A 26,677-nucleotide genomic window follows, 5' to 3' on the forward strand; every position below is an offset into this window, starting at 1 on the left:
CTTCAAGAGTAGGCAGATGAAGTAAAGATTGCAAAACAATGTGTTCAATATCATTTACAGGTATTCTTAATATAAAAGCAATAAATCTTAAGAACTTTTTCTGTACTATTTCTAATAGATTTTTGTAGCATTTATAATGAGGAGACCAAATATTGCTACCAACTATTGCTATTGCTATTGAGACCAAATAGTCCAGGAAATGAAGCATTTCACCTCGCAATTTTTTCGTCCTGCGTGGATTGACTTGAAATTTAAGCAGAAGGTAGGTAATAGCCTAAGGATCAAAATCTATATCGACCCAAAGTGCGCCAAAGCCTTGGGGGTGGTTTCCACCCCATCTCGGGGGTGAAATTTTTTTTTACGTTTTAACCACAGGTTTCGATTAAAAAAGTGATTCTAAACAAAAAATATTCTATACATTTTTTTTGTAAAACTGATATTTTTCAAGTTATTCGCGATTGAAAGTAACAACTTTTAGACGAAAAAATCGACGTTTTTAATCGATTTTTCGCGAATAACTCGAAAATGGTGCATTTTATCAAAAAAATTGTGGAGAACAAATTTGTAGCTTTTAAAAATACAAATACAATTCATTTTTTAAAATGTTTTTGCGATATAATAGGAACCGAAATACGGCCTATCAATGTTCAGCGGTTTTCTTCAAATGCCAAATTTGAAAGATTCAAAGTCAAATATCGGGAAAATGATGCATTTTTGGAAGAAAACTCATAGAAACTTTTTTAAACAGCATAAATAGACCTATCATAAAAAAAAGACTCTAGCTCAAAAATTGAGTGAGTTATGATGAAAATAAGGTCAATACCTAATTTTTTTACGAAAAAATCGATGAAAACAACCCCCTAACCACCCCCATAATTAAAATCGATCTTCACCCTTCTGCAATTCTCTTTATACATGTATTGTTAATACGTCCAAGAAGTTTGACCCATTTAAAATGCTTAGTTTTAGAAAAAGTACAGCTTAAAGCGAGAAACGATTTACAATTTCATATTTTTTACCCTTCTTTTTTTAAATATCCCCGAAAATACTGAATATATGAAAAAAATAAAAATGTACTAAATTGTAGCTTTTGTAATGACTAAAATTTTCCTTTATTTAGATTTGTTGTACAATGAATATTTGGCGAGATATAGCCGTTTAAAGCATCGATTTACGATCAAGCAGCATCTTTTTCGAGCCCTTTAAACTCACCCCATTTAAAAACCAAGGGTTCCAAAAAGATTTAATTCACAGTTCCTTGAAGCTCTTAAAAACCTTTACAAAATCGTTTTTGAAGAAACACTTTATCGGTAAAAATGAAGGAAATACGTTAAAAAAACCAATTAATTTTTTGAAATAGGGTACCCAGATAGTTCAAAATTAATAGCTTCTTCCCATGCTTTTACTGGCTGTGATACTGTATCTGCTTTTTACAACAAAGGTAAAAAAAATTTTTTGATATTCTTCAAAAAAGACCGGACATGAGGGAACATGCTGAAATTTTTTACAGTAGTACTGCTAAGTTTGAAGATATTTTAGATGCTGGCAGATACTGTGCAATAATGTTATACGGAACTGTTAAAGACACGCAGCTTACCAAGTTAAAAAAAATAAAAGATTTGGAAGCTTTTCTCGAGCAGATGCGGTACGAACAGTTCATCAAAGCTACAACGAAAAACTGTGCGGTTAAGCTATCATCCCTTCTGCCACTGTTGATGCCTTAGATGAGCATTCAAAAAGATGCTATTACCAAATTCAACAGTGGCTTGGCAATGAAAATATCAGAGCAACAGATTGGGGATGGTATTCCAAAGATGGTTTGTTATTACCCGTACGCATGAACAAACAACCTGCACCCGATGAACTTTTGAAAATTATTTTTTGCAAATGCAAAAAAGGATGCGGCGTTTCATGTGGGTGCAGAAAAGTTGGTTTATACTGTAACTCTACTTGTTCTGGGTGCTCAGGTGAAGGGTGCAATAATAGTCCACCAATAATTGAAGAAGATGGAGATGACATAGATCACGATGAAGATGTAATTGATGACGAATAAAATTAATATTATAATTGTCTTACCTATAAATGTAAATATTTTCAACTATTTATGTAAATGTATAAGAATATATGGTGCCTTTTTATGTTGATAAATTTTTTTGTATTTAATTCTACTTTTTTCAATTTATATATATTAAATTAGTTTATAAAAACTGCAATGTCGTATAGGGGGATTTTCAAAAGTTGAAAAGTTGCAAAATTTTGACAAAAAATTGTTTTCACTTTTGCACTCATAAAAATTGATTTTTAAGGGTTGAAAATTGATGAAATTGTATTTTAAAGTATAAAAAAATCACTATTTAACTAATCCAAAACAAATTTCACTCATCTTAAGATTTGTAATGTTATTTTACAATTTTTGAAAATTAGGGGTAGTTTTCACCCCTAAGAACAATCAGGGTTCATCGGCATGACATAAACTATAAAGCAGAGGGTGAGTTGAGCTTAATTCCAAATTTTTATCCAAATCGATCCAAGGCGAAATCATTTTTTTAGAATTAGTAATTTTTTTACATTAATCTCTAACAAGGGTTGCTTTTTAAGGGTTGAAATATGATGGAACTCTATTCAAAAGTATAAAATAATCAGTATTTAACTAATTCAAACCAAATCTTACCCATATTCAGGTTTAATATTAAAAATAATTTAAAATTATTTTATAATTTTTGACAATTAGGGGTAGTTTTCACCCCTAAAACCCTTCAGCCAACTTCGGTTCGATATAGATTTTGATCCTTGGGCTATCACCTACCTTGCCTACCTGTTAAAATTTCAACTCAATCCATGCAGGACGAAAAAATTGCGAGGTTTTAACTTTTTTCGAGCTTCATTTCCTGAACTATAAAAGTGGACTATGATTGTTTTCCCCCTGACACCTCATATGTTGTTTTTTTGCTTTACTATCTGGTCTAATCGGTTTAGTTTTGAAACCATAGTAATTATGCTTATGAAATTTTGATTTTTTTTATATTTCTTTTCTCTTTCCTTCTATTTCCTTCCCTCTATTAGGATTGCCGAATATAGGCCTTTTCTAATTCTCGCCATTCATCTCTGTTGTTTGTAAGGCGTTTCCACATTGGTCCTGCAGTTCTTTTAATATCGTCGCTTCCGCGCATTTGCGGTCTTCCTCGTGGTCTTTTGGCTTCATATGGCCGCTAATTCCCGATTTCTTTATTCCATCGGTCATCCTTAAGACGTTCGTTATGTCCAGCCCATTTCCATTTCAGTTTAGCTGCCTGTTCGACAACATCTTTTACTTTTATTCTGTTACGAATGTCTTCATTGGTTTTATGGTCTTTAAGTGAGATACCCAGCATCTATCGTTCTTTGAGTTTTTCTGATTTTCTTTATGTTTATTTTAGTGATACAGTAATTGAACACTTTGGTTCATAGTCTTTAAGGTATATTTTTATTTTTAAGTGCGTATGAGGGTCTTCCGAATGCTGCCGATCCCATTTTTACACGTCTGCTTATTTCGGTAGTCTGATTTTCTCAGTGGCGGCTGGTGTGGTAAAATTTTGGGTAGGCCAAGCCAGAAAATTACATATAGCTGTGTCTAATCAGTGGCGGATCCAGAGGAAGAGTCACGGGGTCATGACCCCACCTTTAAAATATTTGAAAACCCACTTATCTTATTGGTGGTAAGACTAAAAGTGACCTTGCATCAGAGAAAAGTAATCACCCTCAAGATCCATGATCTCTCCAAAAAAATTTCTGTAGCCGCCAGTGTGTGTAATACATGTTTTTTTTCTGAGAGTGGGAATCTTCTAAAGACCGTACCAGATGAATCGTACCTGGCGTGTGTTGGATTCAGAGTAAACGGAGTACATCTGAACGCAGTTCCCCCTGGGGGTCTTGCCTCCGGATGAATCCGTGTTACAATGCCTACCAACTAAACCACTAAACCCACTCTCGGCTTTTCTAGACCGTTATCTCTTTTATTTTACATAATATGCAAATATAAATTTATTTTTATTTATAAAAATACTTAAAATTATAAGGTAACTGTAACAGACTTACATTTAATTATGTTATTTGTAAACTAAATAAAATTATGAACTAAAATATACACATAGATTACAAACATATTTTATTATTTATAGAGCAGGTTTATTCTTCTCTCTTTGCTTTGTGCAAATTTGTCAATTACTCGTTCATAAAATGTGTCGCCCGTTTCCATTAACTGAGCAAGAATATCTTTCTGACTTTATTCGCTTTAAAGTGGAGAAAGTTCTTTCAACTAAAGCGCTTGTTGCAGGTATTGTAGCAAGTAAACAAAATAACTTATAGCTTTCAGGAAGAAGTTCATTTATTTCGTTATCAAACATACTTTTAATTAGTTCTAACAAACTCTTATCGTGAAAATTTTCACGATGAATAGCAGAAAAAATCATTTCCAGTTCTGTTTTTAATAAAGATTTATTAAAAAGTGGTTCATATGTATCCATCAATGAGTCCAAAGCTTTTTGTGGAAATTTAGCGCCATATTCTGTGAATCTTCTATTATCGCCCAATTCCAGAAATTGAAACTTTTTGTAATCCGAGAAACGTTGTTCTAATTGCTCTAACATTATTTTTCTTCTGCAAGATGTTGTATAAGAGCTCAGTTTGTTGAAATATATCACTAAAAACATTTAATAAAAATACAAATTCCAAGTCCTCCAACTTACGTTTAAAACCATCTGTCTGCCTAATTGATTTTGCATTTGATTCTGGGCAATTCATTATGTCCTGAAAGACTTGTAACAATTTTTTTCTTTCTTGTGACACAGCATATACTACTTTTGCATTTGAATTCCATCTTACTTCACTATTTGTGGGAATTCGTTTTCCAAGTATTTTATTTAAAAAATAGGACCGTTTGGACGATTGGTGAAAATAAGCTGGAATACCTTGAAGCGTTGAGAAAAATATTTTGACTGTTGTAATGTTGGAGCAACTTTGCTGTAAAACTAAGTTGAGGCGGTGAGCAAGACAATGGGTAAATATTGCTAATGGTGCAGAATCTCTCACTAATTTTTGAAGTCCATTAAGTTGTCCCGACATAACACTAGCTCCATCGTAGGTTTGAGCAATTAATTTAGCTTCACAGTCAAATTTAGCGATTACACTCAACAGTAAGTCACGTAACGCTGGAGCACTTTGGTCTTCCCCTAGATAAAAAAAACCTAAGAAATATTCTTGAACAACGCATTTTGTGTCCACTAATCTGCATACTATTGAACTTTGTGCCCTTTCAGTAATATCGGTTGTTTCATCAAGAATGCATGCAAAAAATGAGAAGTTATTTATGGCGTTTAGAGAATCATTGGATTCGTCGTGGCCACGGAAAGTCAGTTCCTGTTTCGCTAAAGTACAAGTTAAAGAAACTAATTTTTTTAAGATTTCTCTGTTCATTTTAACTTCTGCGTTGTACCTATCTAATTTTTGCGATTTTTGATTTTTCATCTAGCAAATCGCGAACAGAAAACGCCCTCTTCTGTACATCCTTAAAGGACAGGAAATTACTTAAATGTTCCTTGCAACTGGAATGTTTTTTTAAGGAGGCAGACATATTTTTTAAATCAAAGTATCCTTCACAATTCCATACATATTTCTTATTAGAAAATAACAAACACGGCCAACAATATAGTCTGTTTTTCGTAATACTTCCAGACAACCATTTATACACATCATACCAACAACAATTAAAAGTACGCACCTTTTTCCCATCTTTTTGGTCAATACGCAATGTTGGAGTAGGCCTTTCATTCATAATAATTTTTTTTCTATCAACTTCAGTTCTTCTAGATAATAGCGATTCCAATAGTGAAATAATAATGTCCAAATACTCACTATCAACATTACTATTACTGCAATTTGGTAAAGCGTCAGAAAAACTCATTTTTATGTATCAGTTATAAAACGATCTCACTATTCCAAGAAAATTTTTAAAAAATCAACCTCGATCGGCCAAACAACTAGTGCAACTAGTAATAACAGATAACAGTGAAAATTGAACTAAAGCTCGGCGACAGTATTGCCATATATAAGTTGCATAAAATCAGGAGATATAGAAATCATGTAAATGTGATTTTTTTTTTTGGAATTTTACGAATTTTTTAAAATTTATTTGGGCAACCGTGCACTTGTTTGCAATTGTGTTGTTTGTTTAAAAATATGTTACAATTATAGATTATGTTACATATTTTTTTATCATAATTTAAAAGAAAATTTATATTACAATTCGATAATTACGTTACAAGTGACAACGATGGTCGACGTAGGCCCGATCGTCTGGTGCCTAAACAGCAAGCATAAACATGACAATATAAATCGTTGTCCGGCAAGCTGCTTAATTTCAAACGCTTTTGTACGGGGATGTTATGTGAGCTGGGTCGGCCAGTTCCGATCGGGCCTATTAATGATATTTAAAATGCCTGAATACGATTCGATGCTTTCTGTGGTAATATAATAACATAGTTGTTTTAACGGACACTCATGTATTGAGGGATTTAGTACATTTAAAAGTTATTTACATGCATTAACATAATTTTTGAATATATGTTTTTCCATTTTAAAGCTCTTAAAATTATTGGGTAGCCCCGGCCTATCCTGCCTACCCCCAAAAGCCGCCACTGGATTTTCTTTGCTGAATTTTTGATTTAGAATTACTAATTCAGAACAGAATTACTAAGATCATTCTGTTTCGTGATGTATACCACGTATAATGTCAAAATATCACGATGTGTCATAAACCACTTTCAACTTCGGACACCGTGTATATTATTGCTGCGATTTACTAGGCGATCTGAATCCCTCCTCTTCATTCCTTTATAAAGTCTTTTATGGAACATCATTTCTTTGCAATATTCAAATCGGATAACAAAATGAACTTTAAAAAATGCTGACGGTATAATATAATAACGTCCGGGCGTAAAAAGAAAATCCTGAGACCATAAGAAATTTCAGAAATATGGCATAAGCTCTACAGTTTATTTACACGTTAGGATATTGCCGGTCTACATAATGTTCTTTTTTGATATCAAGGGTTACATTCGCCCCAGATATAACGAAAAAGTGTTCGTTGAGAAACGCAAGAAGAATGATATGGGTTTTTGATGATAAAGTCTGGTCTGTGCGCTTTATGACAGACAGTTCTTAGAAAATAAATGGTTATCTGAGTGTTTGAAATTGGTTTGCTTGCATAAGAACTAAATTAAGAATTGGTCTTATTTGGTCATAAAATATAACGTACCGTCCAACATTTCTATTCCTTATAAATTTATAAAAACTTCAATTATATTATTAGAATTTAATGAATCATATAAATATATGAGGCTCACGATCACTAAAAACTAACATGGATATACATGTTATGTGTACACTCTGTAAATGTTTTCATTAGTAATTTAATTTAACATGCGTTGGAGATTTGTATTTAATAATTAAAATAAGATAATACGATTGTATAGCCAAGCTGAAATGGAATTGAGCAGGTCACATAGCGAGACTAAAAGACTCAAGATGGACGAGAAGACAAACGCAGCAGAGGACGACCACCAACACGCTGGATGGACGACATTAAACGAATATCCAAGAAATGGCAACAAAACCCACAGAACCGTGAAGAGTGGCGAAAAATTGGAGAGACCTATGTCCAGCAGTGAACAGCAGGGGTTGCATGATGATGATGATGATGAATTAAAATAAGAGATCTGAGTAATGTTAATTTTTAATCCTTTTTAAGCTCTAAAATTTCAAAGTGCTGTGACTGCAAATCCTTATCAAATGTGTTTAATACCTATTTTAATGCCTTTTAATAAAGTTTCCCAATTTTTTTAAAGATATACATAAGTTGCATACAACAAAATGCATAGACAATAATTGATCAAAACTTATCAGCTCTTCCAACAAACACCATTAACTGACTGCCAGATTAACTTCTGTAACAAAGATTTAGACTTTAGGTATAAATACAAATAGGGTCCCACCGGTCCGTGTTGTCCCTATAGGTAACAAAATGTTTCTTCTTATTTTTCTACCTCTTGGAGATCTTTCGATCTGTTTAATTCTGAAGCTGCCACTGGTTAATTTCCTGGGAGGTAGATTGACAACTATCCCTCTATCTTTTAGGTGGTCTTCCAGGAGGTCTTGAACCTGGCGGGTTGTTTTCTAGGGAGTCTATTCTCATCCATTCGTCTTACATGATTGTACCACATCCTCTTACGCTGCCTTTGCCATCTTACAATATCTTGAATTTTGCACTGCTCTCTGACGTATGTATTTCTCACCCTGTTTCTTCTTGTTTTGCCCACTATTCTTCTTAGGGTTTTCATTTCGGCATCCTTAGCATCTGTTTCGTTTTGTTGGTATCTTCGCGCACTTCTATGCCATATGTCATGATCGGTCGTATGCAAGTCTTGTAGATTCTAATTTTACTATCTGTGCGCATATACGGATTTGACCAGACTATCTCCCGCAAGATAGACGGGGTTGGAAACATGAGGAAGAGGCCTATGTTTGGCAGTGGACTCTTGAGGCTGGATGATGATGATGATCTCCCGCAGACATCCCGACATTGCGGATGCTTTGTTGATCTGACTCCTTAGGTCCTTTACTGGGTCGTGTGTGCTTGATATATCTATGCCCAGATATCTCAATTACATTACCATGCAAATGTTCAAATTGTAAGCTATGACTTAAAATAAACATTAGATATCTTTAGTATAGCTGTTTATTCAAGAATACATAACACATGTGTATCAATAACTTCTAACCTAAGTGTTGCGGCTGCTACTGACAGGCGCCTAGATGACAACTGCCCTAACAGGTAACTGTCATTACCATTACCTTTTAGGACTAGACCCACCTTTACATATGGCATTTATATAACACATATTACATCTCCACCTTTTTACAAATTCAGTTTTAAAGGTGGTTTAACAACTCTACCTGATTTAGTTCTATAATTATCTGCTTGTTCAGTGACATTATTTTGTATGTCAGTAGAGGTAGGCAACTCTGCCTCTGTTGTCTGTGTTGGGGATAAGGGTTCTTGATCTAAATCTACATCACTTGTATTCGTAAGTATTATAGTTGGTTGTGATTTAAATCTATTTAGGGATTCTCTAATATCTACTCTATTGCGACGGACAATATTATTATGCTCATCTCTCAAGATAAGACCTTGGGGCCTCATGCTGCGATACTATTTGGCTGGTTCCCACCTCTTTTGACATTGATTGTACATAGCAACATCTGTCTCAGGTTCTAATGACTCTAAATCCTTAACACCTTGGTTATAGTCTCTGACATACACATTTCTCCTTTTACTTAATTTTCCTTTCACATTTATGCATAAAGCTGGTTTTAACATATCTTGATCAATAGGTAATTTGGTTCTACAGTGTCTACTCATTAAGAGCTGTGAAGGAGTATAACCAATGTGTTTAAGGGGTGAATTCCTATATTGTAATAATGCTGATTCAACATCAGACCTATCATCAATAGACTTTTTAACAATACTCTTAGCAATTGCTACACCTTTCTCAGCAAGCCCATTTGACCGCGGATAATTGGGACTTCTAAACTTTGAAAATTCCATTCTGTAGCAAAGTTTTTAAAATGATAGCTATTGAAAGGAACATTATCACAGCATATATAAGCTGGTGCACCATGTATAGCAAGCATTGACTTTAAAACTTCTTAATGACAGAAAAAACAGATTTGTCTTTTATAGAGTGAAGCTCTATCCAGTTTGAAAAAGAATCATAAGCTACTAGATAACTTGTAGCATAACATGTAAAAGTGTCAATGACAATTCTTTCCCATGGATATTCTGGAAAGGGTATGGACAAAATGTTTCCATTTGTTGCTTCGATCTAAACTTTTCACAAGATTTACATCTTTTTATATAAGTCTCTATATCAGAGTTCATTCCTGGCCAGCAAAAAAATTGCTTGGGTCTAGCTTTTGATTTCTTAATGCCAATATGACCCTCATGTACCATAAAATAACAAGTTATCACAGATACATAAGTTGTCTCTGTGCTTAAAAAAATTATTAACTCTCTGTGGAACATCACGCTTGTGTTCTGGCCATCCCTGTATGCACAGGTTTATAACAGTTTGCAATTGCTCATATTTTTGGCTTTCTATTCTGGCAACGAACACAAGTTTTGCCATATGCTGGACACTTTCTTCCTCGATGTTTGAACCCACAATAACTGCAGACTTTTTGTGATGTACCTCTATTTGACCTCACTGCATCCACTGTTGATTCAGCTGTAAACGCTTTTGCTTGGATTTTACTGCTTTCACTTAGTCTACATGTTGTAATAGCCTTTTGTAATGTCAACTTGGATTCTCTTAGGAGCCTTTCTTGTGTTTGTTTGTCTTTTATTCCAATAGCAATTCTATCTCTAACCATGTCGTCCTGATCTTTATACTCAGTCATTTTCACTGCTTTCTTTAACTCAGTCACGTAACTATCAAAATGTTGCCCCTCTTTTTGGATAATGTTGTTGAACTTAAACCTCTCATAAATTACGTTAGACTTATGGGAGCAATACTCTTCAAATTTATCCAAGACAGGTTGCAACTTTTTATCGTCTCCTTCTACATTAAATGTGAAAGTATTAAACAATTCTAATCCATCATCTCCCAGTAAACTTAAGAATGTGGCCAGTCTCTTTTTCTCAGGCTTATCTTCTAATTCGGTGGCATCCATGTAGAGGTTAAATTTTTGAGAGAACCTCCTCCAGTTTGCCGCCAAATTGCCATCATCTAATACAAGGGGTTCTGGGGGTTTAAATTGATTTTCCATTTTTCTTCTAGACACAACTCACTACTCGATTAAACCCCGGCCCGACCTGACACCATGTAATATATGACCTCAAATAAACATTAGATATCTTTAGTATAGCTGTTTATTCAAGAATACATAACACATGTGTATCAATAACTTCTAACCTAAGTGTTGCGGCTGCTACTGACAGGCGCCTAGATGACAACTGTCCTAACAGGTAACTGTCATTACCATTACCTTTTAGGACTTCAGCCACCTTTACATATGGCATTTATATAACACATATTACACAAATTGCTATAGGGTTGTTCTCAACCACTAACTTAGGTCTGAGCGGATCTTTTACTAATAATTGTCGTACATTTTCTTTCGACGCAATAATTTCAAAAATGATAATGAATATTTTGAATAGCTCATGACTATGTTGAAGGAAACATACTTCTAAACAAATTCAGTGATGCATAAAATTCAATAAAATTTTTTTTATTAGTTTGTGATACAAGAATTGGCGTCTCGGTCCCGTTGGAGCCACCTTGCCCGGATAAGAGTTAATGCTATATTAAATTGAAGTCTCTTATGCATTTCGCAGTTTACAACAGTGACATTCCCCGCCCACAGCAAGGATCAGAGTCTCTCCTCCTATTCGCTGATGATACGGCCATCCTTACCTCGGGCTCTCACAGGGAGCGTGGACAGCAACGGTCTGTATTCGAACGGTCTCAACACTATCTCGACAGAGTAATAAAATGGTGCAACAAATGGAGAGTGACCATAAATCCCTCCAAAACCCAAGCCATACTTTTTAAATCTCCTTATTGTCGCGATGTCCGGGGCCGGATATCACTTTTGGGAGAAGAACTCATCTTCAGAACCTCAGTTCTCTATTTGGGAGTTCGTTTGACAAGGACTCTCAACTGGAAGGCTGACGTTCAGGAAACCTTAGATAGGATGAGACAGAGGTTTAATCTCCTGAAAGTGCTGTCCGGCAAACTGGGCGGGACATCTTCTAAAACTTTGTTGCATACATATAAAACTTTCGTCAGATCGATAGTCGAATACAAGGTATGCGTCCATATCTCCCTCAATACACACCAACTCAATGCCATCATGGCCACCGAACGTCGTATCTTAAGATACTGCATGAGGAAGGATTGGTCGTACCCATCAGCCCACATACACACATCAGCCAATATAACACCAATAAAGGACAGAATCCTAAACCTCAGCAGAAAGTATGTCCTAAGAACCATAGCTGGTCATACTACTCATAGCTACTCATCAAGAACTTCTTGATGAGTATTTCGATATTTTAGAATCATTCCCCATCCAATATCGCAGGTAAAGACTGCGCGCCAACAACGCTGATAAAGAGCCGTTCCTAAAACTTGGCTGGTAATCCCTGAAGTACCTAAACTGGAATGCTAGGCAGTTCCCACTTCGCACTTCATCTTGTGCGTTTCTGGATCTTCTCAGATCGCTCACACAATAGCCAAATTCAGCTTTCCCCCTGCTTCTTAGTAGTCCACTACTTCTCTACAACAATTTCACGCGATTGCCGTTTACCACACACCCAATACTCCGAGAAAAAAAAGGAGTACCCCATTCCTTGAAGAGGCCCAGGCCTAAACAAGGAAAAAATGATCTTGTCATGTCATGTCATTTCGCTCAAAATATCATTGAACTAGTTTATTTTTTTATATTTAGGATATTTTTATTCAACAATTTCGATTTTTACGTCAAAGAGATATTTATGCAATTTAATAACACATCAATCAGCATTTTGAATTTTAAATTATTATCTAAATTACCATTACATGCAAAAGTAAAGTTGGCAATTCAGCAAAACCTGGTTCAAATTAAAGTGACCATCCTCTGTTAGTGGTCTTTAGCAAACTCTGGTTGCAAAATTTGTTTGAATTTGTAGTAAGTTGTCTGAAAGGAAATACGTCTGTGGTCAGATATGTGAGTGAGATCCACAGGTTTCGTAGTACCATCAATATTTATGAAGATATTATCGAAACATCTATATATGCAAAATTAAAGTTTGCAATTCAGCAAAACCTGATTCAAATTAAAGTGACCATCCTCTATTACTGGTCTTTAATAAACTTTGGTTGCAAAATTTGTTTGAATTTGTAGTAAGTTGTCTGTTGTAGAAAGTTGTCTCCTTAACCATCTTTATAAATTATACAGCCGAATAATAACGAACAGATTAGAGACAAAGCTGGATTTTTACCAACCTCGGGAACAAGCCGGTTTCCGCCCTAATTACGGCACAAACGATCACCTGCAGTGCCTAAAAAACCCTGATAGAAAAAACTAACGAATATAACCGTCCCTTGGCATTGATATTTGTACTTTAAAAAGGCGTTTGATACAGTGGAACTACCGTCCATCTTAAGAGCACTACAAGATTGCAGGGTCGACCACAGATATTGTAATATAGTTAAAAATATATATGAAAATGCCACAACAACCATAAATCTACATTTGGCAACTAACAAAATAAAGATAAAAAGGGGAGTCACGCAAGGTGATACTATGTCACCAAAGCTGTTCATTACCGTTCTTGAGTATGCATTTAAAAGACTAATATGGCAACAGAAAGGAATATCCATCGATGGAGAAAGATTAAACCATCTACGTTTTGCGGACGATATCGTGCTTTTGTCAGATAATCTGGGAGAGATCAAAGACATGCTCCAAGAACTGAATGACATACTACAAGAAACTGGGCTGGAGATAAATTTCGAGAAAACCAAAATGATGACCAATATGGCTCCCACCGAAGAGATACAGATCAATAACAACAAGGTAGAATTAATCGATAAGTACACATACTTGGGTCATGAAATTAGAATAACCAGAGACAACCAAACCTGCGACCTAAATAGACGAATCACGTTGAAATGGGTGGCATATGAAAAGATGAGAGACATTTTTAAAACAAATACCCCAATTCACCTGAAAAGGAAGGCATTTAACCAATGCATCTTACCAGTCTTGACCTACGGAGCAGAGACCCTAACTTTAACGAAAGCTACTGCCGAAAAACTGAGGGTAACACTAAGGCGAATGGAGAGATCAATTCTGGGCCTGACCTTGAAAGATCGCGTGAGAAATAAGGAGATACGCCGACGAACTGGCGTAGACGATATTATACTGCGAATCAAGAAACAAAAGTGGAGGTGGGCTGGACATGTTGCTAGAATGGAAGACGGAAGTTGGACGAAGAGATTATTGGAGTGGAGACCAAGAGCCGACAAGCGAAGTCGAGGCAGACCACCCACCCGATGGACCGACGACCTAAGAAGAATAGAAACAAACTGGATTGCAGCAGCTAGAGATAGAGAGAACTGGAGACGTTTGGAGGAGGCCTATATCCAACAATGGATGTGAAAATGGGGCTGGATGATGAGGTCTGAAAGGAAATACGTCTGTGGTCAGATATGTGAATGAGAATGAGATCCACAGGTTGTGTCGAGACCTTTATAACTTTTTTAAATAAAATTGTAAGATCTAAAAAAATTACAAATTCTTAAAGCTTCTGATGTTTTCTAATGAAGTTTCAATAAAATGAACATTAAAGTCACCCGTAATAATAACACACTTCATTATTATCAACCTGTATGCGTCCACTGCTGGACATAGATCTCCCTCAACTCTTTCCATCTGTCTCTGTCTTGTGCGGCTGTATCCAGTTATTGCCAACACGCTTGAGGTCGTCAGTCCGTCTAGTTGGTGGGCGTCCTCTGCTCTGTATTGCTTCTTGCTTTGGTCTCCACTCTAAAATACGTTTTGTCCATCAGTTGTCTGATAATCTAGCGGCGTCTGATAATCTTGTCCAATTCCATTTTAACGACGCGATTTTTTCGATAGCGTCTGTTGTTTTTGTTCTACAACGTATTTCCTCGTGTGGGATTCGGTCTCTCAATATCTGGCGCCCCATAGCCATCTGAGTCACGTAAATCTTATTTACTACAAAATCCACAAGGAAAATAATTCCTGTAGCTGGCTGTATACCACGTATAACAAAAGAGGTTAGTCTTTGTATGTGGGTATATTTTATTTTATAAAAACCCTTAAAAGGGCAACATTACAAGCACGAACGTTTTCGGAACAACTGTTCCATCATCAGGTTAAAATACCTAAAATAAGTATAAACCATTTAATTACAGCAAACGTGGTTTAAAATTTTGACTAAGGTTAAAAAACAATAAAATGGTTATACTTACAGGTTACCATGCCTGAGCCACCAAAATATTTGGGTAAAAACCCTTTAAAATGTAATGTGTTACCAAAGATTGTACATGTTGTTAATTATATTATATGATGTTTAATATTTTAATTAGATTTTACTTCAGGTAACATACACCCATGCTTAAGTGAGTTCCAGTGTCCGGAGAGTAAACCTCTTCAAACGGACTACGGTTGGCAACTGATTGATAAAATACCAATGAATGGTGTCAAAAACAAAATGTCAATGAACCATGAAACAGTGTTAGTTAAACATTATATATTACTACAGCCAAAAGATTAAAAAACTTTGATGATGTTAAAATGATAACAGCAATCCAGGTGTTGGGATTTAAAAATTTTTCTATAATTATTTAATATTGGATATAAAATGTAAATTACTGATGTTGTTTGAGTGCATGTTTAAGAGGATGACGTATGCATTAGGCAGCTTATGTTACTCTTTATCGTATGGAGTGTGGTCTAAAAGGTGTAATTTGTGAAGAATTAGCTGAAATATATGGAAATGTCCTTTTATGTTGCCCTTTTATGTTGTCCCTTGTCCTAGATGTAAGCAGTGCAGATGTAGATGGTGGCTCAGGCATGGTAACCTGTAAGTATAACCATTTTATTGTTTTTTAACCTTAGTCAAAATTTTAAACCACGTTTGCTGTAATTAAATGGTTTATACTTATTTTAGGTATTTTAACCTGATGATGGAACAGTTGTTCCGAAAACGTTCGTGCTTGTAATGTTGCCCTTTTAAGGGTTTTTATAAAATAAAATATACCCACATACAAAGACTAACCTCTTTTCTTTTATTTACTACCTTTTTTGTGAGTGTTAATTTTTCCGCTCCATAAGTGACTACAGGTAACACGCATTCTTCAAAGTTTTTGCTCTTGAGGCATATGGGTAGATCCGATTTAAATACATAGTTTAATCTACCATTAAAACATTCATTAAAATAGGACGGCTGCGTTGGATAGGACATGTAGAAAGAATGGAAGAAGGCGAAATACCAAACAAAATATTCAAACAGATGTCAGTAGGAAAAAGAACAAGAGGAAGACCGAAACTGAGATACTTAGAACAAATAGAAAATGATATAACAACCTTAAAAATAAAAAACTGGAGAAATAAAGCACGAAACAGATCAGAATGGAGAAGAATCCTGGAACAGGTCAAGACCCAAAAAGGGTTGTCGAGCCAGTGATGATGATGAATCTACCAAACGCTGCCCAGGCAAATCCACATCTGGTTAACTCTGCCAAACCGAATTTCATTTCCTAGGTACTTATACGATGTAGTATGCACAATATCCCTTCTATCAACAGCATTTTTTCGATTTAGAACCAGATTAGTCATTATTTGCTTAATTATTAAAAAAAAAATAATTCGAAAATTTTTAATTTGTGTTTTGAATACAACATTGTAACGTAAGCGACTCTGCCGTCACCCTGTACTGTTATGTTTATGAGGTCTCCCGTATAAAGGTAATAAACGGAGTCAATTAGAAATCCTGATTATACATCGGAGATTAAGAACCCTTTGGCATAGTTGGAATATTACAGTTTAAACAGATACCCTTAAACTGTTCCCTGAAGAACGGTAAATAGTTTCCAGATTATATCAATACACTTTTTACGATCTTGGAAATACGGTACTAAAACTTTGAAGTTATTTTATAACGTTAATTGACATTGTAAATGTTTTTTGATAATTGAAAACTCTGTAAACACTTCTGAGATTATTACTCAGTGTCTGAGGTTTTAAAGTAGAGATGTATTATGCAATAAATAAGTTATTGTTGTTTTGTGTTTAAAAAATCGATATTTATAAGAAAAAGACAACTAAATAATAGTGCAACAAACATATTTAAAAATGTGCAGATTAAATGATGTCCATGCAGGGGTATTAGTGGGACTAAAAGTCAATTTAGAACAGCTAAATAACAATCTTATCATAAACGATAATAGAAATTACTAGCGGAACAACTCGACATCGAGTTTTTTAAATGAAATTTTATTTTGCGAGAAAAATTAAGAGATCAATACAAACAATATAAGCAAGAATATACATAACATTCATCAATAATAATGCAAGTAAAAAAAAAGTGATTATGGAAGTCGACCTCAAAACCGGAATGCAATTTTTAGTTCATCAAATGTCGACATGGATATCATTTAGCAGTTAATTTTGCATGCTGATCACGAATCCGGTGTCAGATTTGCTCTATCTTGACGTTTTATGCACGTTTAGGGTCACTTCCGGTGTCGGATCGCAACCGGAAGTACATATTTAGATTCGTCTCGACGAGACCTTTCGATCCATATATACATTGTGGGGTCTAAAACTTAAAGTAAATTTTAACTTCCGGTCATCTCAAAAAGGGGAAGTGAATTTTTGTACCAAAAGTATATCTTGACAATCGTAATACTAATAATATTCCGAAAAAATATTTTAATTATCTAATATGGTTTTTGAGTAAAGTGGTGGACAAGAAAAAGGCTTAGCGTTTTAGTATATAAGATTTATTTAGGAAAGATTATACAGGTAAGATTTCAGAAAACAATTTTAAAAATACAAAATTTAGAAGAAACTGAAGGTTAAATTAAGGGAGATTAGTGGTTGACTTAGAATCATCAACGTAGCCGTCAATATTTGATTGGGAGAAATGAGAAGCAAAAACCGTTGGAGAAAATTTAAAAATTTGTCTCTATATGTCATACATCTTAAACCGTAAACTACCTTTGATGATTTTCACAAAATGCATCTACCAAGGAAAAACTCCTTCTCAATGGAATAATGCAGTCATTACTTTATTTCAGAAGCAAGGAGACATAACAGATTTAAAAAACAACTATCATATCAGTTTGCTTTGACACATATATAAAATTTTACAAAAATTATTAAAAAAAGACTGGACGCTAAATTAGACTTCTATCAGCCAAAAGAATAAGCTGGATTTAGTTCAGGATACAGCACTAACGACCACTTACTAGTGACAAAGAACCTAATAGAGAAGTTTGCAGAATACAACAAACCATTGGCACTGATATTTGTCGACTACGAGAAAGCATTTGATACCATAAGCCATCAGAAAATGTTAAAAGCATTGGTAAAAGAAACAAATAAATTGTGTATACAGCGAGGAATACGGCAAGGAGACACAGTCTCTCCAAAGTTATTCACGACGCTTGTAATGCCATCGAGTATCATAGTCTGCATCGCATCGCCCAGCCTCGAATTTTCCCATTGGCTCTTGACCTGGAAATAAATCCCTGTTTATCGCTCGAACAGCACATATAAATATTGGAGATTTTCAGGTCGGCCTAGGCAGTCCCTCACGGGCTCTCCGAGAGCTTAGTGCTCTTGGGGCTCTGCTTCTGTTCTATTTTTCATACCCTGTGGCTGAGAGTTATTATTCAACTACAATTTGGTGTTATTATTTCGATAATTTTTCAAGGCAAGACACTGAAGAGAAATATTTACAAGTCCATACCAGTAAATGGACTTCTGTAGAGGAGCATTCGACTGCGATATTCGAAGCCCTCTACAGACTGTCTGGGGATTCAGAAGGTGTATAAACCCTTATTTATCACCCCGAGGCGACAAGAAGGCACATATGAACGAGCATGGTATCAATATAAATGGAGAGAAGCTCAGTCATTTGAGATTTGCACATGGCATCGTCCTTATAACCGATGGTATGGATGATGCAATAATAATGTTTGAAAAATTATATCACGCTTCCTTGGAGGTCGGACTAAAGATTAATATAAACAAGACGCAAATAATGACTAATCTGGTGCTAAATCAAAATACTGCTGTTGATGAAAGTGATATTGTGCAGACTACATCGTATAAGTACCTAGGACATGAAATTCGGTTGGGCAGAGTTCACCAGATGTGTGAGCTCCCACGTCACATAGGATTTGCCTGTTAAATTAAACTATGTATTTAAATCGGATCTACCCATATGCCTTAAAAGGAAAATCTTTGACCAGTGTGTGTTACCTGTACTCACTTATGGAGCGGAAATATTCACAAAAAAGGTAGTTAATAAGATTCGAGTGACAATAATGAAAGGCAACAACACCGTAATCTTTTTTCAGGGTATGCGTAAACATCAACCCCTCTTTTCAAATAAAATGGCTTGGTAGGTTTACAAAAGTCGTTATTTTTTCTACAAAAGTTTTCTTGCATTGTATTATTTTGTGCAAATCCTTTAGGTAGATTGAGGTAGACCTCATACTATAGTAGCACCGTTTTTTTTTTAATCTAGACAATTTAAATTTAACTTTAATTAAAAACAAAATGAAATCAAAATATTAGAAATATATGGGTAAATATGAATAGTACATTTAAGAACAGTGGTGGGCTCAACGGAGCCGAGTTGCCCGGTTACGTAAGTAAAAATGTGTTGGCTGGATAAGGGCTAAATAAAAACGATTCCATTGCTTTACCTAAAAGTACCATTACTAAATTTAGAAAACGGTACAGGAAAGCCATCAGACTTGTAAAAATTTATGCAAGAGATATGCTTATAAAAAATTCTGGTAACTCCTAACAAGCTATGTGTAAACTATTTGTGGTACATAATTATATAGGTATAATTAATGGCAACAGACATAAAAATAATGTTATTTATCATATCTAAAGGAAATCACTATGAAAAAATAATTTACCAGAATTTAATATACCAATTTCTTAAGCTGAATATCAAATATCAAATAGCAGAAAAACGGTGTACGGAAAATAGGTAAATTATCATTTTTCTTCCACGACCCTTTCGCAGGTTTATCGCTTCCGCAAGGGTATCTGACACGCAATGCCGCTATCGTGCAAACCTTTATTAGTTTTGGGGAATTTCGGGTAATTGATCACATTTTCTAGGATATTGGCGATAAGGACAATAGTATTTGGAAATGTGTATCGTTTTATTAAACCGAGGGCAGTATGTTATTCGGTAATCACTGTAGAAAATCAATACAGGACTTTTTTGTTAGTCTTTTATAAAACATCGATTAGATACCAAGATATTTATGATAACAAAATTGTAAGAAGACTACTTACAGTGCCTCTAATATAATGGAGGACTTTTAGAACGTTTAAGCGATTTTATTTTATCGTATGATATCTCATATACATATCTTACAGTGACAATATATATTATATATACAGGGTGTGCCAACAAATAGTGCGTTCCTTAACGATATAGGCTGATTGCAGCATTGAAAACAAAAAAGCCTTAACATTATAGCCTTATAACATTTTTTTATAAAGTCAACCGTTTTCAAAAAAATAATTATTAATTTTTATAAATTTTAATCCATTTGAATATTATTCACAGAAAAGCAAATACAGCCGGCAACGTTGCGCTCCTTGTTATCCTTCGTTCTTCTTCTTCTTCTTAACATGCCATACACCAAAGTGCGTAGGCGACTATCTCATTACTAGAATTCTGTTCTTGGCGACGTGACACAGCTCGTCTGTATTGTGTATTCCTGTCCATTCTTTAATATTTCTTAACCAGGATAATTGTTTGCGCCCAGCTCCTCTCCTACCTTCGATCTTTCCTTGTAGGATTAACTGTGGTATTTCATATTTTGCTCCTCTCAATATGTGCCCAAGGTAACCAATCTTGCGTTTTTTAATTAATTCAAAGAGTTCTCTTTCCATGCCGGCTCTCTTAAGGACGTCATCGTTTCGAACTCTATCCGCCCAAGGTATGCGCATCATTCTTATTAATGACCACATTTCAAATGCTTCAAGTTTGTTGATAGATGTTTGATATCAAGATATGTAGCACTTGACCATTCTGTAGCGTATTTCGAAATTTAGGTTTTGATTACATGGGAGCGGTCTGAATTTCACAAAAGCTTGTCTTGCCATTTGTATTTGGGTTTTTATCTCTTGTTGTGGATCTGATTGGTCATTGATTGTGGTGCCAAGGTATTTAAAAGTTTTCACGCGTTTTATGCGATCGTCACCTATGCATATTATCGGGTTTTTTGGAGGGTTTCTGCTAATGACCATATATTTCGTTTTCAAAATGTTGATTTTGAGGCCATATTTTTTACCTATGCTATTCACCCTATCAAGTAATAACTGCTGATCTTCCAAATTATCAGTTATAATCACTGTGTAGTCCGCATAGCGTAGGTTGCTAATTGGTATGCCGTTCACCTTAATGCCTAATTCCGTGTCTTCTAATGCTTCCGCAAATATATTTTCAACATATAAATTAAAAAGCATCGGAGAGAGTATGCAGCCTTGGCGAACACCTTTCCGGATTTCAAATTCATCCGTATATTGGTCTTGATCAATCCTCACCTTTGCCATTTGGTTCCAGTATAGATTCTGAATAATTCTGATCTCCTTCTGGTCAATGTTGGCCCTATGTAGTAGTTCCATCATGATATCATGTTTAACATTGTCAAATGCCTTTTCGTAGTCGATGAAGGTGAAGTAGACATCTTTTTGTTGATCTAAACAGTTTTGTATTAAGGTGTTCAAACATAAAATTGCCTCTCTTGTTCCTAGTCCTCCCTTAAAACCGAATTGTGTTGACCCGCTATCCTTCGTTAATTACTGTAAATCAGCTATCATGAATCATCGATCGTTAGGCATAACATGTATTGATACTGATAACAGTGATAGAGAAAAAGCATATTTGTTTTTATTAAATATTTAATAATTATGGTTTGAATACTGTTTTTAGTTACATAAAAACTTATTATTACAATAAATGTTCGAAGAGGCCACCATTTGCACAGATACATGCATTTATTCGACGAATCCAATTATTCTTAATATTTAAGTATGTAAATTATGTCGGAATATTTCAGCAGCATCAAAAATTCGATGTCGCAATTAAGCTTCTGTTTTAATTTCATCCTGGTTATCGTATACTAATGATTTTAGATGTCTTCAAAAATAAAAGTTCATAACATTGCATTCTGGCTTTCTGGATATTCTCTTTGCCTTTTTCTTTATGCCAGGTCGTTATTCCTAAATAAATTGCTCATCACATATAAAAGCATACGCTTAAACACAAAAACGTGCTAAAAGAAAACTTTATGAATAGGTTGAAGCCATTTTAAAGAACTACTCAATGGAAGCAATGAAAATCTTAAGCTAACAATAAAGTTAGCCAAATGTGTTGCCATTAAGCTATTTATAATTACTTACTCCGCTTTTCTGTTCTTCAATTAATAAAACTACCCCTACCTAATAGATCGAAATCAATAGAGGCTCTATTTTTGTCCCCCTATGTAAACAGCTGCTCCAAGAAAATTACTTAATTCAACTAAATCTCTTTCTATTTCACAAACCTCGCATTCTCTTTAATCGATATAAAGACAAAAAATATAAAAGGATTTTGTAAATATCTTAACAAAAACAAACAAATCCATAGACTGCTACACTATAATTAGATCAAATATTTACTCGGAAAAGTGTTTCCGGAAACTAAAAGAATTATTTGTTTTTCAACGTTTGCGAGAAAAACAGTTTTTTAGATTAAAAATAGAAACGAAATTTATTATTTTTTTTACTTCATAATCATGTTGTTAAATGAAAATCTAGTAATGTGGTTAACATTTGGGATATACAAGGTATACGAGGGGGCATTACATCAACGTCGGATGTCTGGTCTTCAAGAGAATTTGTGTCATTAGTTGATGAATGCAGTCGTTTGACACCTGGTGCTTGTAATAATGTAGTTGCTTGAAGATTCTCAGAATTTGTATCAACTATTGTAGTTGTTGACAATGTTGATGAGAAATTATTTGATTGCGGCAATGAGGTTGTTTGTGTATTTGTGTTAGAACATTTGTTTGCTGTATGTTCAGGCTGTTTACAAAGGAAACACTACATACGATCTGTAGACAAGAATATTTTATATGCGATATTCTCATGCTGTATTAAAAGTGACGTCTGAAGCTCTTAGTTCTCAGTAGCTGAAATAACGTAGACTTGACGTCTGAAACTCATAATATGCGATTACTCATCTCCTGGGATACCTGCCTTTCTATGCCTTTCTATGACCTCATTGGCTATGGATGGACAGACATTTGATATTAATATTCTCTTAGCTGGAGAAATTAGTCTTCTTATACTTAGCTCAACGGAATTTACAGTTACAGTGGAATGCTCTAATATAAGCTGGTCTACAGGTTCGGTTCTTGATAAGTAGATACACATTCGGTTGTTTGATATTTTCGATGCAAAATAAACATTTTTGGGATTAACGATGTTTCCAACTGCTTTAACGTAGTCCAATAACACAAGATTAAGATGAGAATGTATGATAATTGCTTGTTCTTTTTTTGGAAAAATAGGTTTAGGTCTTGTTTTGGCTGCAGCAACGTGTGAAGTTGTAGGTGTATTGTTTTCTCTGTCATTCTTTAACATTATTGATTTAATTACGTTTGAAGTAGTTTGTTCAATTTTGTTGCCCTTGTAGTCAAAAGCAACAGGTTTAGGATTATTCATAATGGTTGTAATTATTGGCCAGTATCTAGATAACAACAACACACCATGTTGTATTACTGGTTGCCTATAAAATTGGCGTAAAGCGAAAGGCGATTTGAAATATATTAGTGTTTCACCATGATACTATAACTAACATGTTATATTAGTTATAGTATCATGGTGTTTCACTAATGAGCACAAACAAGTTCAAATATAAACAAAATAAACAGTTCAATGTTACAATTATAGTCAGATATTAAATAATACCTTTACGCTTACTCGTAGGCAAGAGTTAACAGCAGTTTCCAATACACTACACCTTTATGTTTATATGTCCAAAATTTAGTAAATTTACAATCCAAATATTCACTTTAAAACTTAAATACCAATTCTCGACATACAGAACGAACTTCACACGTTCAGACACCTAGGATCAAATCCACTATTGGTTTAGTTTTTACAAAATAATGATAAAACACCAAAAACTTTATAAATTAAAAATAATGATAAATAAAAAAGTTCAAACATGTGACCAAACTGAGTTCAAAATGTTTTTGATTTCGAATAAAAAATGTAAAAAAAGGTGAACAAAAAAAGTTTAATGTGAAAGAAAAACACATTTTAATTGTCTCTGCGGTAGTTGTATTTTTATTTGGCTCTACATTTCTGTGGAATTTATTTTAAGCAGAATATTGTTTTTAGCAGTTCTATGTTAAAATAAAACAGTAGTAATTAAAGATGTATTTTATTTGAAACATGAGGGACTTATTATTTGGAATTAAAGTTTATCTGTCTTAAAATTAGGCCTCTTAAGGCTGAATTTCAGGACCAAGAAGTGATTGTATTTGATAACTCGACATTAGGTTTTTTACATTCAGTATATTTATAAATTATTTTTGTTTCAGTCACAGAAAAGGAAATACGACAATGGTAAGTAAAACAAAGCAATATGTTCAATAAGTTTATTGTGGCTACATGGTATACATGGCTACACTCATCCATACTGTGGCGCACCCAGGGGGGAGGTTTTGGAGGTTAAACCCCCCCCCAGGGCATATAAAGTAAACAATATATAAAGAATAGTAGGAAAATGTACCTTATGTCTTTCACACATAATACAAAAAAATCCAAAACTCTGATTGAATAATTAAATTACCACTTTAAATAAGTAGAACACAATAATTATTGTATTATTGTATTAATACACAATAATTCATAATATTTTTCATTATATTTAGATATCGATACCTAATATTAGGCTTATGAAAAAGTAGACAGAACGAGTCTGTTGCGAGTAGCATGCGCCTACAGGACTGTATCTGCGGCGGCCTTGTGGACTATCACGGGTTGTATTCCTCTGCATGTGTTAGCAGTAGAAAGGAGACATCTCTATGGGAGAAGAAAGCATACAGCTATAACAGCTATAAAAAAAAGAAGAAAGGGAAAGATCAATGGAAAGATGGCAAGAAGAGTGGAACAACAAGGAAGATGTTGCTCAGTGGACAAAGATGCTGATCCCGAGCCTAAGGGACTGGGTAGATTGTCTGTTTTAGGGCGTATCTTGATGGGTTCAGAAAGACAGATACAGATAAATACCTATACTGCGAATACTCCGACATTGTTACTCACACAATGCTGGAGTGTAATAGATGTACAGTGGAAAGAAACAGAATGTATAAAGAAATAGGTATGAACCCTGTGACTGTAAGAGAGATGATCGTGAAAATGACGGGAAATACGGAGGGATGGAATAGTGTTCACAATTACATCCAAGCAGTCATAAAAAAGAAAGAAGAAGAAGAGAAACACCAACCGAGCTAACGACAGAGATAAGATCTAATTACTATTTTAATGGAAATAAGTCGTAATTGAAGGTTAAAATAAGTTTATTGACGTTTGAATTTTTGATCTTTGATCTTGCACTGATAACTTCATCGACCTAGAAAAGGCGTATGATACAGTTCCAAGACTTAAATTGTGGCAAGCTTAACAACAACTCGACATTACCTTTTAGGAATAATCACAGAAGTATACTGGGATAACACTACTTACCTAAAAATCGGATATAGGCTATCAGAGCCAATAAAAGTAACTAAAGGACTAAACCAAGGATGCAATATGTCACCCTTACTGTTTAATTTATATATTGAGACAGCCCTCCAAAATTGGAAAAACCCCTGCCAGGGAATGGGGATCCCCATAGGAAATGACGTACTGTTCTTCCTGAACTTTGCGGATGACCAAGTCATCCTAGCTCAAGATTCTTATGATCTAGAATTTATGATAAAGCGTTATAGAGAGAATATTTAAAATGATGGTTACAAGTCAGCATGAAGAAAACATAATATTTACTTAGTTATCAATTTAGATGCAAGGTTTGAAGTGTTGATAGACGAGGACGTGGAAATCAAACAAGTGGCAAAATTTAAATATTTAGGTCTACTCATTGATAAGAACAGCTTGGGAGAAACCGAAATTAAACACAAATTAATCAGGGACGTAAAATTGTAGGATGTCTGAACTCCTTATGGTGGGATCACAACATTTCCAAAAGGAACAACAAAAGAATAGGGCAAAAAATGGTTGAATCAGTTCTTTGTTATGGCTCTGAAGTATGGACAATTAATGTAGACCTGAAGAGAAGATTGTTGGCAGTTGAAATGGATAATTTGAGAAGAAGTGCTAGAACATCACGGCAGGAAAGGAAGACCAACGGATCTATAAGAAATAACATGAATGCTACAGAAACGGTCATTGACAGAATAGAAAGAAGAGGTTTAAAATGGTTTGGACATCTATTGAGAATACCTGACGAACGTTGGCCCCAAAAACTTCACAAATGGAAGCCCCCTGGAAGAAGAAAAAGAGGTAGACCTCGACGCTCATGGAATGAAGGAATTAGAAGAGCGATGGAATCGAGAGGTTTGGAGGAGGAGCATACATTGGACTGGGAGGATTGGCGGAGGAGAACGGGAATACGGCTATAGCCGTCTTCAAAATGTATTGTATTTACAAGTTGGATTTATTTCAAACGTCAATAACCTTATTAAAACCTTCAATTGTGGCTTATTCCCATTAAAATAGTAATTACTTTAAAATGCCACAAGAAAATAGCTTC

The 26,677-nt window shown here is 34.7% G+C and overlaps 2 protein-coding genes across 2 annotated transcripts in view; one reads left to right on the top strand and one right to left on the bottom strand.

The window, feature by feature from the left end:
* Positions 1-4,208: 4,208 nt before the first annotated feature.
* On the bottom strand, positions 4,209-5,451 carry LOC140451289 (uncharacterized). The gene is made up of 2 exons (XM_072545034.1): positions 4,725-5,451; positions 4,209-4,678 (listed from the first exon to the last, which is right to left on the bottom strand). The coding sequence occupies exons 1-2, from the start codon at positions 5,449-5,451 to the stop codon at positions 4,209-4,211; spliced, it is 1,197 nt and encodes a 398-aa protein (XP_072401135.1).
* Positions 5,452-23,581: 18,130 nt separating this feature from the next.
* LOC140451290 (frequenin-2) overlaps positions 23,582-26,677 on the top strand; it is a 198,097-nt gene continuing 195,001 nt past the window's right edge. Inside the window, exons 1-2 of the mRNA XM_072545035.1 lie at positions 23,582-23,630; positions 24,465-24,489. Coding sequence (XP_072401136.1) covers positions 23,582-23,630; positions 24,465-24,489 — 74 coding nt within the window. The remainder of the gene's footprint in view (positions 23,631-24,464; positions 24,490-26,677) is intronic.

Source organism: Diabrotica undecimpunctata, chromosome 9 (assembly GCF_040954645.1).
Source record: "Diabrotica undecimpunctata isolate CICGRU chromosome 9, icDiaUnde3, whole genome shotgun sequence".
Classification (NCBI taxonomy): domain Eukaryota; kingdom Metazoa; phylum Arthropoda; class Insecta; order Coleoptera; family Chrysomelidae; genus Diabrotica; species Diabrotica undecimpunctata.

What these genes read in the sequence shown, in the direction of transcription:
- LOC140451289 (XM_072545034.1), bottom strand. Translation starts at nt 5,451, where the DNA reads ATGAACAGAGAAATCTTAAAAAAATTAGTTTCTTTAACTTGTACTTTA. An exon ending in GCAGACAGATGGTTTTAAAC is followed by an intron (nt 4,679 to 4,724) that starts GTAAGTTGGAGG and finishes AAATGTTTTTAG; the next exon opens with TGATATATTTCAACAAACTG.